This window comes from Pagrus pagrus (genome assembly GCF_965226575.1).
Source record: "Pagrus pagrus genome assembly, chromosome: 1".
Classification (NCBI taxonomy): Eukaryota; Metazoa; Chordata; class Actinopteri; order Spariformes; family Sparidae; genus Pagrus; species Pagrus pagrus.
This window is the reverse complement of record NC_140185.1, coordinates 18,987,287-19,002,511: the sequence shown is the minus strand read 5'-3', so window position 1 is coordinate 19,002,511 and position 15,225 is coordinate 18,987,287. Positions and strand designations below refer to the sequence as shown.

General features: G+C 42.0%; 1 protein-coding gene across 2 annotated transcripts in view; it reads left to right on the top strand.

Moving 5' to 3' along the window:
- The window catches only part of rasa3 (RAS p21 protein activator 3), a 39,084-nt gene that overhangs the window by 18,923 nt on the left and 4,936 nt on the right, over positions 1 to 15,225 (top strand). Inside the window, exons 5-18 of one of the 2 annotated variants that reach the window (XM_084363312.1) lie at positions 2,428 to 2,504; positions 7,217 to 7,297; positions 7,408 to 7,480; positions 8,910 to 8,983; positions 9,069 to 9,173; positions 10,543 to 10,699; positions 10,795 to 10,943; positions 11,200 to 11,314; positions 11,424 to 11,498; positions 11,599 to 11,722; positions 12,742 to 12,848; positions 13,060 to 13,137; positions 13,270 to 13,347; positions 13,535 to 13,608. In XM_084363312.1, the coding sequence (XP_084219438.1) occupies positions 2,428 to 2,504; positions 7,217 to 7,297; positions 7,408 to 7,480; positions 8,910 to 8,983; positions 9,069 to 9,173; positions 10,543 to 10,699; positions 10,795 to 10,943; positions 11,200 to 11,314; positions 11,424 to 11,498; positions 11,599 to 11,722; positions 12,742 to 12,848; positions 13,060 to 13,137; positions 13,270 to 13,347; positions 13,535 to 13,608 (1,367 nt within the window). Of the gene's footprint in view, positions 1 to 2,427; positions 2,505 to 3,458; positions 3,675 to 7,216; positions 7,298 to 7,407; positions 7,481 to 8,909; positions 8,984 to 9,068; positions 9,174 to 10,542; positions 10,700 to 10,794; positions 10,944 to 11,199; positions 11,315 to 11,423; positions 11,499 to 11,598; positions 11,723 to 12,741; positions 12,849 to 13,059; positions 13,138 to 13,269; positions 13,348 to 13,534; positions 13,609 to 15,225 lie in introns of those variants that run through there. The other variant, XM_084363313.1, reaches the window with a different exon arrangement.

Below are 15,225 nucleotides of genomic sequence, written 5' to 3'. Positions count from 1 at the left end.
TTCACCCTCAGTTTAAGAAAATACCCTGAAGACAAATAAAACTTGTTCTATTTTGTGACATTTCTGCTGCCAAATATCATATTTGATTTCTGAAATCGCCCAGTAATCACATTTGGAGCTGTTTACATGCTGATTTAATACATGAGCAGCATTTTCTACTATTCAGTATGCAGCAGTCTCACTCACCCACACGCATGGTCACACACACACACGCATGCACGCACAGACAGGAACGCACACACCCAGCACATAGTACCACACACACACACACACACACACACAGTGAGACAGTCAGATACACAGAGAACAGTAACATCTGCAGACAGATGGGTGTGTGTAGCCCTGGAGCAGGGATCTGAAACAGAGACACATTCATCCGAGGAGCCGGGGAGAGGAAGGATGTGTGAGAGAATGGGAGAAAAGAGAGAAAGCGAGGGAGATGGATCAAATGAAGTAGGAAGATAGAGTGTCTCTCTTCTCTTTTCAATAGAGGACACATTGTTTGGCCTGTGTGCGCACATGTGTAAGTGCGTGTGTTTGTTCCCTCTGCTTGAATCAGCCAGAAAGAGAAACGCCTGTGAGTTTGCATACTGATGCCGTTAATTAATGGAGCTTTTCTAGACAGCTGCAGCGCTACACTGTCATTATGTCATTAATCCAATCACTCGAGAGGGAAAATAACTTCAGCATGACGTTCAGGCTCGCAGCTATTCTCATACGACGTCTCGGTCGGTGGAGGAATGCCACTCGTTTCATGTTTGTGTGTTATTGTTTCGCACAGGAATTTATCAAAGATGAGCGAGTGTGAATGGATGAGTTTTTTAACCAGGGCTGCCCCCAATTTTTTTTTTCGAGCGCCAAACCGAGACTTAATGGCGGGCCACGGTCCAAAAGCAATAACGTCTTGTAAAGTGTTATTATGATACAGATCTTATCTTATCTTTCCCTTATTGATTGACTTCAAGGTTCAAGGTGATTTATTTGGCATTTTACAGCACAGTGTTGCATAACAACATGAAAGTTTGTTTGTCCTTGCTCTGCTCCTCAGACATAGACATAACATATTTCTATACATACATACATGAGCATTGAACTGGGTATCTTAAACAAATATTTAGATACCAGTACAGATGCTTGCTCCTGTGTCCATTGCAGCCTTGGCACAACATTTTGGAGTACAAAGAGCGTAATACTGACACTTAAATGTGCTTTCATCTGTCAGTGTGGCGTCTGACAGCTGTCTAGTGTTTGTGCTGTCTCAGCTCTGTTTATATTTGCATGAGATTTGCATGTGACTTATCTTCCGTTGATAATATGGTCGGCATCTTTATATTAAAGCCTCGACGTCTGGGAACACTGTTTTGAGCGCTCGTGAGCATCAGTGATGTAGTCCACCTCTCCTCGTCCTACCCGACCCGCCTTTCGAGTGTAACCGCTTGATCCGGGATGTTGTGGTGGAAACAGGTCTCTGTAAAGATGTGGGCACAAAACTCTCTGATTTCATGTTGTTTGGTCAACCTCAGTTCATTTGTCCGTGTCATTTTCCTGCAACTGGGCATTAGCCAGGGGCAGCCTCGAGTCCAAGGTGGATTAGCATGATTACCATCCCGGATCTCTCTCCTCTCCCCCCTGAGGTGGTCCGACTGGTCGGGTTAGAGGGTCTTCCTGACCCTGTACTCCTGTGCAATGTGTAACTATACACACCAGATTATAAAAAAGATTTAATCAGGCATTTTTATTACTTTATAATCATTTTTTTTTATGTTTTTTCTTGAAACATCTGGCGGGCCTACAGTCTGTTAGATATAGGATGTATATTATGTGTGAATAGTTCATTTTTTATTTTCGGCAGTACTTTTGAGTTCATAATCCGGCTGAACTCTAAACCCTCTCAGGAAAACCATGTATGTATCTCCACGTTTGCTTAATAATTCTGTATGTTTGAAGGATTACGTGTTTCTATGAGTTGAGACCCTTCGTTGAACCCGTTGGATTATTCATTGTGAGAGATGGATTGTTACCACGCCTGAAACTGGTTTGACAAACTGACATTTTTAGATTGGAGTAGGATTGTTATCAGAGTCAGTGGAAATGTGCCCTACGTCACAAGCCAACTCTTTCACACACACAGAGTGTTGTCAAGTGTTTTTTATTTGAGCATGTTGACATTTATACATATACTGTACATCCTTACAATATATCCTTACAGATTAAAAGATGAGATGGTAATGGGCTTTTTTTCATTTCCTGTAAACATACTGTATGTACCTGTCATCTGTAAATCTTGACAGCGACTGTCCAAACTGTCACTGAGCACCTGAGTGTGGGGTGTCGTCCAGACGCTGAGGCGTTCATGAAAACTCTGCAGATTTTTGAACATTTAAATTTAAAAGTGTGTGCAGACTGTTGTTATTGTGTGTTCTGCAGGGAAAAGTGCACCTGGAGCTGCGTCTGAGTGAAGTCATCACAGACAGCGGAGTCATCAGCCATAAACTAGCCACACGGTGAGACTGCACACACACACACACACACACAAACACACACACAAACACACACACACACACGTGCTCTATGTGTTGCTCTACACCAAATGATATGGCCTTGAATTAATAATACAATATTTTTATGTTTGTGTAGACCCCACAAACATTGTAAAAATATTAGTTAACAATCATAATAATGTTTTGAAGGAAAACTGCACCTTTCTACAAGCTAACGTTAGGGAGCTAGAGAGAGCAATGTTAATGTTTGCTAGCTAGCTAGTGATTCTTAACAGCTGTGTTGTGACGTGAATACACTGGAAGGGTGGAGATGGAAGGTCACATTTAGTGTCTGAATGTTATCAATAACCTTTGATCAGCTAATGTTAGCATGTTAATATTCTAATACAAGATAGAAAACATTGTGAATAGCTGCTAGACATCATCAGGTTGGCCTAATCTTTCTTTTTTTTGACAAAATGACAACTACAAACCAACTTCCAAACACACAAACCCCACATTCCAAAACAAAACAAAACACCAATGACAAAAAAAGACAACAACCACAGAAAGCCAGACCAGACAGAGATTTAAATATAATGGCTTTGCCTTTCTGAGAAAGTTAGCACCCTGACATTAGCATTTAGCCTGAAGTGCCTTAGTGCAGCCTCAGTACAGAGCCGTAACTTGAGATTTCAGACACATTTTCTGTCATTACTGACAGCTGTTGAGTCATGTAGCTATAATTATTGGCTCTGTAAAATTTGTGATTGTTAGCAGGAAGTGGGGGTTTTGAGAGCGCTATATATTGGATAAATATACTCAATGCAGCACATCGTCCTGGTTACAAGGTGCATGGCTTGTTGCCCAGCAACACCAGCAGTGAGACGATGTTTTTTTTTAAATAATAAATCTGCTTCAGAATGTTTGAATCAATGTTTTTGTGAATGTGGAAGTCGTGAAATGGTGAACTCCTTTGTGTTGCCGCGTGCGTGTAAAAAGTGATTATACACACGTGTTGTGTGAACTTTAGTGTTTGCAGGGGATCAATGATATGCTTATGGATGGATTATTGTATGTATGTGTGTATGTATGTGTGTGTGTGTGCGCTTGTTTGCTCTCCATTTCTTCCTCTGTGACATGCAGCAGTCTGATGATGAGCCAGCGTGGCTCCGTTCCCAGAGCACACTGTGGGTAAGGAGCTTAGAGGCGAAGGTCATCTAGTCAGATTTCTCTAGGAAGACACGTGTACGAGGGAGACGGAGAGAGAGAGCTGCGTCCATTCAGCTCTACAGACCAAACTGACCAATCAAAAGCAAGCTGATAAACGTAACCACCTGTTTACATTTGACGCTTTTTACTCTTCTGGATTTATCTGATAGCTGGAGTTGACGCTTAATTAAAAGATTACGATTTTACAAAAGAAAACCAATCATCTTATAAAATATGATGCATTGCTGTAGATTATAACAGTTTATAAAGCTGAAATCAAAATTGCTTCCAACAACTACAATGCTAAATACTGCTTAGACATTGTATCTGTAATAATTACTAAATTATATAATGTATAATGATGGATCACTCTCGTGGTCAGTCTTTACATAACAAGTACTTTCCACTCTGTTGGACTCACGATAAGACAGTTGAAAAGCAAGCATCAAAAACAACGCAACAGACATTGTATTTTTTATTCCATACATTTTTCTTCCTACATTACCCACAATGCAACTTGGACGCAGACAGTTTGGTCAGAGAGTCAGGTGTATTATATAACATACTTATAGCTAGCGGCTAATGTTGCCTCGAGCCGTGAGCCTCAGGTAGGAATGAAGAGCGGGGTACAACTCACTTCTCTCCAACTCCACGCCCTCAGATTAATTTAATTTTCGTCCCCATCCGCGTAGCTCCCTCTGGAGCCACAACAGGCTTTATACAACTGTTTTACACACATTCTGTAGAACTGACCAAGACCCTAAAGCAGCCTTGACATTGACCTGGATTGTCCTTTATTAGTGTGAATAGAAACAGACAACTTTTCCTCCCTAGTGTTTCCAAGTGGTGTTATTGTTGGTGCCGCTGTTGCAAAGATAACGTTCTGTTATCAGGAAAGATCATTTCTGTTTACCTCAGAGTCGCAAATAACAACAACACAGGACAAAACACGAGTTCATTCAATCATTTAGTCTATAATAGAAATCGATGGCCAGTTAACCTTCTTCTTCCCAGGTGGCCGCAGGCCTGGTGGCAGACAAACTCTCTTCTTCACTGTTTCACTCTCTCCCGGAAGTTACAGCGACAGGTGACCTTTACCTTGAAAAAAAAATATTAATATCTAAGGGATTGTTGGAAACATTTGGGTTAATGTAAGAACACAACTCAACAAATCATACAATAGAGGTCAAGTCATTTTTAGACATTTTAATATGGAAATGTTGTCGTCCCCCCCCCCCGCCCCCCCCCAAATTTCCTGTCATCTCTCTAAGCTGACTTATCCACGTAAAAGCTTAAAAAAAAAACTTAAAGTAATGTGACATATACTATCTTTCAGTAAAATATCTAAATACTTCTCCCACGGCTGGAAAACGCTGACAGACAGAAATATAGTTGGTTGCGAAATGCCATGAATGACATCCGTGGAAAAGAAGCATGACCGAATGCTTTTTGGAAATGCTCGCTGCGTAATATTTCATTTTAACTTACTTGGAATGATTCACCCGTCAATGACACGCTCGTAATCACATCCGCTTTTTGTGTGCGGTTTTCGGTGCTATGATGTAATTGGTTTCCCTCTTGTTTGAGTGAAATTGTTTTTGACAGGATACGTGGGAGCAGAAAAGAAGCACATTAACCTAATGTGAGTAATGTGGACTAAAACAAATAAGTCTGCCTCGCCACCACTGTCTGGCATGTCAGAGCTCACAGCAGTGATGGGAGAGAGAGAGAGAGAGAGAGAGGGTTGGATAGTAGGGCAAGCAGGGGTTATATAAACAAGCTTATTGGACAGGAAGTGCTCTGGCATTAGTGATGCTTAAACCAGCCCACTCCTTATTCCTTATTAGGAACCTGTGTGTGGGTGTGTGTGATTGTGTGTGTGTGTGTGTGTGTGCGTGTGTGTGTGTGTGTGTGTGTGTGTGTGTGTGTGTGTGTGTGTGTGTGTGTGTGTGTGTGTGTGTGTGTGCGCGTGTGTGTGTGTGTGTGTGTGTCAGCAGGATGGTGCAAGCTGTTGCATGTGTGTCAGTTCAGTTGTGGGCAGCGCAGCGACTTGCTGTGTAATTCATCATGTGGTGTGAGTAGTGGTGCGTCAGCGTGACACACAGGAAGTGATTCGTCCCGCTGGGTGTCCTGTCCTGTTTGGGTGCTAATCCCCTTACAGTATGATGTCATTGGAGAGGAAGGGAGATAGATAGATAGATAGATAGATAGATAGATAGATAGATAGATAGATATTTCAAATTAAAAGCATAATAAGATATATTGTAGTCAAGTCAAGTTCCAGTGCCAATAATTAAGTAGGAAATCTGTAGTAAAGTACCATAATCTGGTGAAACAAACATCTGTTAGGCATCTGTCTGATTGTAGTCTGTGTTTACAATGTGTGAAACAGCGGACGCTGAAACGAACCTTGCATATGACGAACCAGTACATAACTTTTCCTTTTTTCGCAGGTTGCACTGTCTTGGAATGACAACAATGTTTCCCATACTTAAATACAACGTAGGCATACATTTTACAAATGCGTGACACGGTGACATAGTGTGAGGACCAGTGTTTTCTGTGGGAGAAAGGAGCTTCTTTTGGTGTGGACTTAGACCTTTTAACTTTTAAGGTCTTTTACATGCACAAGAACCGATATAAAACACTGAAAGAAAAAAATGGTTATAAAATGGTCTTTCAATAAAAAAAAAACTTTCCTTTTCCATATTTTTTTTCTAATATATTTTTCTATATGACTGTATAGATGTTCACATGCATGAATGTATACAATTGGGTTTGTACAGAGGAACATCTGCAGAACTAGAAAGACAAAAGCTCGTCTTTCTTTGGTGATGTGAGAAACTTGAATCCTACTCTGGACCCACGTTTGACCATTAAATCCTAAGTGAGCTTTGCTTTCTATAGCTCCCTTATATCCTGATCTCTCTAGCATACAGTCAGAAGTCTGTACATTTTCCTCAAGATATTCTCTCCTGCTTTTTACTTTATTTTCTCTGGTTTCTCTCGAGTGGTCTTTTTGCTGTGTGTGTAGTTGCTGGATCACACAGGATTTGAAATTGGCACAACTCTGCGCCAGCAGCTCAAATGGAATTACTTCCCTCTATCTCTTTTCATCTCTGCCGTTTTCTACCCTTCATACATACAGACACACCTCACACTGACACTAGGGGCCATTTTCACATGCTGAGAAAACTCTCTGAGAGCTCTTAACGTGGTCCAACATTTACTAGCAAGGACTCCCAGCGTGGGAGTGAGCCACAGTATGAATGGACCAGATGTTTTATGTCGGTGAGAAGGGGACGGCCAACTGGATATGATGTTTTGGTCAATAACAAAATGCTTCTTTCTTTAAACTGTCTTTGTGCCATTCCAGTTTTTTATAAATGACATTGAATGAGATCATACAGTGCTGATGCTGCATTCAAATTTGCATCAATCTAATTATGCTAATTGTAGGTTCATGCAAGTTAACTCTATTACCGCAGTATGCTTATCGATTCATGGTTTGTGTGTGTTTCCAGAGTGCTGGAGTGCCAAGGTCTCCCAATCGTCAACGGCCAATGTGATCCCTACGCTGCTGTCTCCTTACTAGGACCTTCAAGGTCAGATCTCTCACACATTATGACATGATTTCAACAATAACACACACTGCTTTGCTTATCGCTGTTTATTTATTAACTTTGGATTCAAATGTGGCTTCTGCTTCTCTCAGGTCGGAAGCCAAGAAGACCAAGGTGAAGCGGAAAACCAACAATCCACAGTTTGAGGAGGTTTTCTATTTTGAGGTATGTGTGATTTATCATTACCTTGTTTGCCAAAGTAAAGATACGTTCACATGTTGGGGATCAGCCAAAGCCAGAGAGATAGTGATGGCTCATGAATACACTACATGGTCAAAAGTATGTGGACAAGTGAACAAAGCAACCATATGTAATCGATATCTTCTTTACAAAGCCATGGGCGTTTATACGCGGTTTTAAATAATCTATACACTTCTAATTTTGGTACCTGGCTGCAGGGATTTGCTCTCAAAACAAAATCCCAAATCCTCCACATACCATTACTACTGTAACTGTTTAGATTTCAGGAAAATAAGCAAAAGCAACTGGAAACGTATAAATATTTGCAACCCATATGAAGACCGGTTGGGTCAACGACCCACAAGTGGCCCTAACGACTCTGAAACTCAGAGCTCACACGTGTCCTTAACGACTCTGTAAGGACACTCCCACACAGAGTTTAAAAGTCAGCCTACTCCCCTCCAGTTAGTTAGAGCTGAAGAGGCCTCTTGGATGAGAGGTGAAACGTCTTTAAGAAACTGAAACACGTCCAGTTGCCTACGATACAGCACCTAGAAGTACCATGACCTGGATGACTGAGAACCTTCATCAACATAAATATTTGCAGTGTTTTTCTTTCCTGAATATCTCTGAAACAACTGAAACAGTCTGCATTCATTTATATTCATGAGTTTATATTTAGAGTTATTTTTCATTCACGCTCAGACTCTCTTTTACACTGCCCCCGTTAACCCTCGATCACCAGCAGCAGCACTGCTCTGACATTTTTGTGTCGCCCCTCCCTGTGGCCTTCCCGCTGCAGCGCTAGAAGACAGCAGGACAAGAGTATGATTGATTCAGACAAACCACCAAACAATCTTGCCCATTGATTTCAATCTGACAAGACTGTCTCATTTGTTCCCCACCACCACATGAGCAGGACCCTGCATACCCTGTGGTGATTTCTGCCTGCAGCCCCCCTCCGAGTCACACACGGAGGTCCACATCCACACGCAAACAAGCCCATCTATCATGTTTGTGTCATGTGATTGTCCTTTTTCACTGTCTTTCTGCTCTGATCTGGTTGTGGATCAAGTTGGATTTGGGTCGAAGCTCATTTTGGCCTAGTTAAAAGCAAAACAACTAGTAATTCTGACTAAAATGTGCAAAGAAATTGGTTTTCCACACCAAAAAAGGGTATAACATGCAGTGTAATGTATGAGCGTAGCATCTGATCTCTCAGTCTTTTTGTATTCATTCATTTGCTGATGATTTTCTTGATTGTTTATTCTGTGAATGTTGAAACAGCAGTCATGATGGTCTGTTTCTGCCCCCTTCAGCATGTTTTTCAGCATATGGCTGACCTCGCAGCCTTCCAGAAGGAAATACTGACTTCTTAATGTGTGCTTGATTATGGCTCTTTTCCCATTTCCAGGTGACGCGGCCATTAAGCTACACAAAGCGGCAGTTTGATGTTGAAGAAGAGGATGTGGACAAGCTGGCACTGAGGTGAGTCGGTAGCTGTCAGTCTCAGCCCCGATCACGGTGTCGTTTGAAGCGTCTCCCGTGTTTGAACCCTGCGTTTTGTGCTCAGGGTGGATCTGTGGAACGCCAGCAACCTGAAGTTTGGGGACGAGTTTCTGGGAGGTGTGCGTGTCCCTCTCCGGGTGTTGGGTCAAGCTGGGGTCCACGACGCATGGTGAGAGGAACATCACCCACTCACACGTCACATCATGTCCTTTCACACTCGACTCCTGACCCGTCAATCATTAGGGTCCGTTTTATGGTTTTTTCCCCCCTGCTGGAGCTGGGTGGGTTTGAATTCATTATCGTTGACATTCAGAGCATGTGTAACCGCGGCAACAAGTATCAACACCGACAACAGTGCTCGTTTAAAGTTGTAGGGTAGATTTCACTGAGCATGAACGCTCTTTTCCGGCATTCCTGACCCCACAGAGCCTGTTTTTGTATTTTTCTTCGCACTACATGTTGCTTTTGGAAAACTCAACACTTTGCCTCCATGAATGGCGGGCGCACTGCTATGGACAGCTGAACAAGAACGAACAGTCCAGTTCAGAGTATACTAATTATTCCCTACGTTGAATGAGAAAACATCAGTAACACAACACAAATATACCTTCGTTAATTCATTTCTTAGCCAAAATGGTGGCTGGGAAACAAATTTGTAAACACAACTCTGAGTTGATATGCTAAATGTGTTGTATAAATTGAAATTAAAGACCCTTTTCACATGTACTGTGTGATGAGCTGATGAGCTTCCTAGCTACTGGGAGTCATTACGTCACTGAGTTTTGCTGTTAATCTACGATCAGTTGTTGACATACTCTCTGAGGCGCTTCTTCATCAGTAACCATACAAAGTAGTTATTTTGGATTTTAGCGTGTTTACCCCAGTGACTTCAACACAGCTGTCACCACAGTCTAGCCCCAAAGAAGGACTGGGTGACGTAATCACCCTTCCTTCTTCCTTCTTCTTGTACGTTCCTCAGCTACTGTGGCCAGCACTAGTGACAGTGTCAATCTACTGTCACATTTATTGTTTATAGATGTCAAAAGTTTCCTACTAAAACATTCCCAATAAATGTTATATTGATTTATTATTGAAGAGTTGACAATCTTTTAAAAGCATGGTATCGATGCTTATTCCTTCAGTGACTGTTTTATTATGTTTTCTCTCTAGAGAGACGCTTCACTGTTTCGTGTTTTGACGACATAAATCTTGAAGAAATACAAACAAAAACACCTTTTTGAACTGAATTTGTTGCTTTCTAAGACTTTTCAAGACCTACAGATACCCTGGTTTACACATCAAGTAGATACAGAACAACATTAGCATTCATTTGGAGTCGTGTTTGTGGTCGCCCCAAGTAAATACCTCTGTTCTCAGCTGAAACTCACTGAAAACAGATGCTGGGAATGAGGTCGATGAGAGCAGTGAGAGTGAACCTAAAATATAAAGCTGCAGGCTGTAAAACCATCAAAATCCAATCAGTGGTCAGATCTGATTGGTCTAATCTAATAATATATTTTGTACTTTTTCTTCTTCAGGTACTTTCTCCAGCCGAGGGAAAACGGAGGGAAGTCAGTGAAGGTAGAAGAGCTCGGCTCTCTGCGTCTGAACATCGTTTACACCGAGGACCACGTCTTCCCCTCCGAACACTACACTCCCCTCAGAGATCTACTGCTGCAGTCTGCTAATGTTGGGGTACGTGTCCATAAACCTGCTCTGCTCAGGTGTATTTTGGTGTCCTGCAGCATCTTGTTCTGTCACTAACTCCAGGTTTACTCTTGCGTCTTCAGCCCGTGTCGGCGTCCACAGCTCACATTCTGGGGGAGGTGTGTCGAGAGAAACAAGAAGCCGCCATTCCCCTCGTACGTCTGTTTCTTCACTATGGCAAGATTGTGCCTTTTATCAGCGCCATCGCTCACGCTGAAGTCAACCGCACGCAGTGAGTGTCTTGTCAAATTGTCAGTTCACAATCCATGAATTTCACTCCATATACGCTAGATTATTAATTAAAATGACTTAAGGAATGAGGTCATATTCGGATATCAACAAGCTTAGCATTTTGTGTGTAAATTATAGGTGGCCACATTAATTCAATTCATTAAGTGACTCATATAAAATCACGTTGTTTATTAAGCTGCAGTGTTGATTTGTACTCAAAAAACAAACACACCCTGCCTCTGCCTCTCTCCGTGTAGGGATCCTAACACCATTTTCCGGGGAAACTCGTTGACCTCCAAGTGCATCGATGAGACCATGAAGCTGGCAGGAATGCACTATCTGCAAGTCACACTCAAACCCATCATAGACGAGGTATGACGCTGCGATAGTTTCAGGTTTTTTTCCCTGCTTTGTTTGCTAAAAGTCAGACTGTTTTCATTTCTTGATTCAAATCATTTCACGTCTTATTCAAACTTCACAGATCTGCGCAGAACACAAACCCTGTGAAATCGACCCGGTCAAGCTTAAAGAGTCAGAGAACCTGGAGACGAACAGGGTAAGAAGATCAGTGTGTGGGTTAGTTTTTGAGTGTGTGTGTGTGTGTGTGTGGTCACTGTGTTATCTGACATATCTGCCCTGCCTCCTCTCCTCTTCAGGAAAACCTTCGCCATTACGTCGACCGCATCTTCAGCGTTATCACCACCTCTGGCGTCCGCTGTCCCACCGTCATGTGCGATATCTTCTTCTCTTTGAGAGAGTCCGCTGCCACCCGCTTCGAAGGTAACTTACCTCCTGAATGACTTACGAGAGAGAGAGAGGAAGAAAAGAAAGCAGGCTGTGAATAAGGAACGGGAAGTGGATAATAAAGAACAGGACGTGCATGATTTCCAAGGACACACTCTGCGCTCTGCTATTTGTGTCAAACCTGAAAACAATTAAGCCTCCTACACACTTATTATGGTTATTTGTGGCATGCTGACTACAGCATGTTCACCTAGTGTCATATACTCTGCTGCCCCCTGTTGGCAGCCACAGGGCACTGCAGTCACAGGAGGAACAAGCTGCTAAATATGATAGAAATATTTGTTTTTATATCTGTGCCATGCCAACCAAACATCTGGGCCAGCCGACGAGTTTACAAAATGTTTATTTTCTTCAGTATACGTACAAGGGATGGACGGTACAGATTATTTTCAGCCGATACTGATAACCGATGACCTGCTTCTGATGGCATTGATCATTTCTTTCTTTTTCTTTTAAAAATAAGTTCATAACCTTTAGTTTCTGCACACTTGAGGAAAATATAGACTAAGATGTCTGCCCACACCGGCAATGACATGTTTGTCTTTTTAGTCTACGTGTGGCTGGTGCAGCATTTTGATGTCATGAGCGTGTCAACAGCGTGCTGCGCTTGGTCTTCTTCTCCTTTTCCTTCTTCTTTAGTAGATACTGGTTGATCACAAACCAACCTTAAAAGGTGCATACCACCACCTACCGGATCAGAGAATCCAAGCAATTTGGCTTCTTGGTATTGGCTCAATATATGAGCTATTTTCAACAATACTGGTAATTGCAGGATTCATACAGGTGCTGGAAATCCTCGAAAATGCTCAAATTTAGTTGTGGTATTTTCAAGGACTGAAAAGCGCTGGGATTTTAAATAAAGTGCCCCTTGAAAATGCTTGAAAAGTGCTTGAATTTGACTATGGAAAGAGGAAGGAGCCCTGCGATTAGCCGATGATAAAAAATTTCCAATATCGGTCTGTCTGATGATGTTTATTTGTTTTTTTGCTCTCTAGTGGACCAAGATGTCCGATACACAGCGGTGAGCAGTTTCATTTTTCTGCGTTTCTTCGCTCCAGCCATCCTCTCGCCCAACTTGTTCCATCTACGGCCGCACCATCCAGTGAGTCTGACTTTTAAAACAACCACACCAACAAGTAAAAATGTTTTGATTATGTAACTTGATTCTCCTCAGCAGATTTCCTCAGCGTTCCTTAGAGTTTGAATACTTCTCTTGAATATTTTCATGTTCACATTTCATTTTTTTCATCTTGTGGGACGGCTGATTTCTAATAATTGGCTTCATTTAATTCCATGTCTGTTCGTCTCGCTAGGATCCAGCCACCTCTCGAACCCTCACCCTCATTTCCAAGACGATCCAGACTCTGGGAAGTCTCGCCAAGTCTAAATCTGTGAGTGTATTTTTCTATTTTCATTCCTGTGACTAAACTAGACTTCATTTGTATTTGAGTCTAAAAAGTGGAATTCACTCACAACTTGCTGAACTTTCTCTCTCTGTTTTCCGTTCTTTTATTCCTGTCAAGGCCAATTTCAAAGAGTCTTACATGGCTGCATTTTATGACTACTTCAACGAGCAGAAATATGCGGACGCTGTGAAGAATGTGAGTGTCCCCTGTTTTTCCTTATAACACATAACATATCTCGGCCAGTTTGTTGACACGTGATCAGATATTCTTTTTGTCTTGTAAATCAGATGCAGATAAACTCAGATGAACAAGTGTTTTTGATTAATAGTGGAGACATTTTTAGAGAATGTTGATATATGACAACTCATGCTTCCCTCCACAGTTCCTGGACCTGATCTCCACCTCTGGGAAATGGGATCAGAAGAGTATTGAAACACCGATCATGCTCAAGGAGGGGTAAGGAGGAAAATTATTGTTGAACTGATATTCAAGGAAGGAAACGCCCCAAATCAAAGCAAAGCAAATGCCTATAAACAGCCCTCTCACTACCACCGCTATGAAGTTGCACAAATGTGCATTTAGCTTAAATAGGGGAATTTATTAAATGGCAATTTTAGCTTTTGTAATCATAGTAAACGTGTCTTCTGTACTGAGGCTGTTACCATAACGTCAGTCACCTTTTCACTGCTAATTATGCAACTTCATTGTTGTCATTTTACTGCCTTATTAAGGTTGTCTTGGACCTTGTAATTAAATAATTGTTTAATCCCGTTTCATGGATATTACAGTTGAAGTTTGTCATTTTAAAAGGTAGATTTTCAACTTGAGAAAGTTGCAATTCGTCATAAAACTATTGAAGTATACCACTGACTATTGTGCTATTTTTTTTTTCGAAATAAGGTCCCATGGAGGGTGACTTTGCCTCTCTATACATAAACTACTTTAAGTTGTCACTAAACTGAAACTGGAACTCACCATTGCCTCTTTGACCCCTCATGGTCATTTCCAAAGTGAACAGTAAAGATCCGTCGCAGACTGTAAACTGAGCACGTTCTAATAACACATGGGCTGTTGTGTTGATGATACTTCTAATGAGGTTGTAAAGGGCAGAAGAGTTGATAGTAGCTGTGCCAGCGCCTCACTCATCAACATCCCCACCCTCTTTTGTTTCTGCTACCGGGCGTAGGAGTGTAAAACTCACTATAAAGAGGGTTGATGGGAAGGGGTCAAAAGGCACGAAGGGCAGGTAAGAGCTTCTCTATGTAAAGGCTTTGCCCTTGTGACCCCCTGTGTGTGCACTGTAAACCCCCCCCCAAAACCAAGCCGGCCATTTTCTCTCCTGCCAACATCATGCGCTACTGTAGATGCTGCTGCACTTTACTTTATATTTGGCTGATATATAAGCAACCTATCAAGCTGGCTGCTGCCTTCAGGGCACTGTAGTGGTATAAAGTAAAGTGTTAACCTTTAAGCCTGCTTACGTAGGTGCCGTTACGATAGTGCTGGTAGCCCTCGCCGTGCCAGACATGCTTGGTGTGACAGTGACAGCAGGGGTTGGTTACTGTACAAACATTTCTGGGATCTCATAACTGCCCGCATCCTGACCCTCTATATCCCTCCTCAAGACTGGGACCATATCACTACCCACGCAGGAGAGTCTCCAGCACAGGCAGATGTGAAACCAGCACGTTTTTGGCTCAGTAGTGTGAAAAAGTCTTGTTCCCTTTAGGAGAGCAGTAATTCTGGTGTTTATAACCCCGGTGCTTCATATTCCATGTATCCTGTGGTCCTCCAACTCTAAAACAAAGACATCCTGGTGTTAACTCTCCCTTAAAGGACCATACCGGTGTTTTTACATGTTTTAGCATGTTAATAATGCTGTCGAACATTTCCCAAGCATATCATCAAATTTTAGATTGATTTCGACATACAGGCACCCGCTGGTTCCATTTGTTTTATTACAGTTTGAAAATAAATTAAGAGATTGTAAAAGTCCTCGGGGTAGCTAATCCATCATAGTGGACTTAATGCATGCTTAATGCGGAGCGGAGCTGCTTTTGGATGTTGTCAGAA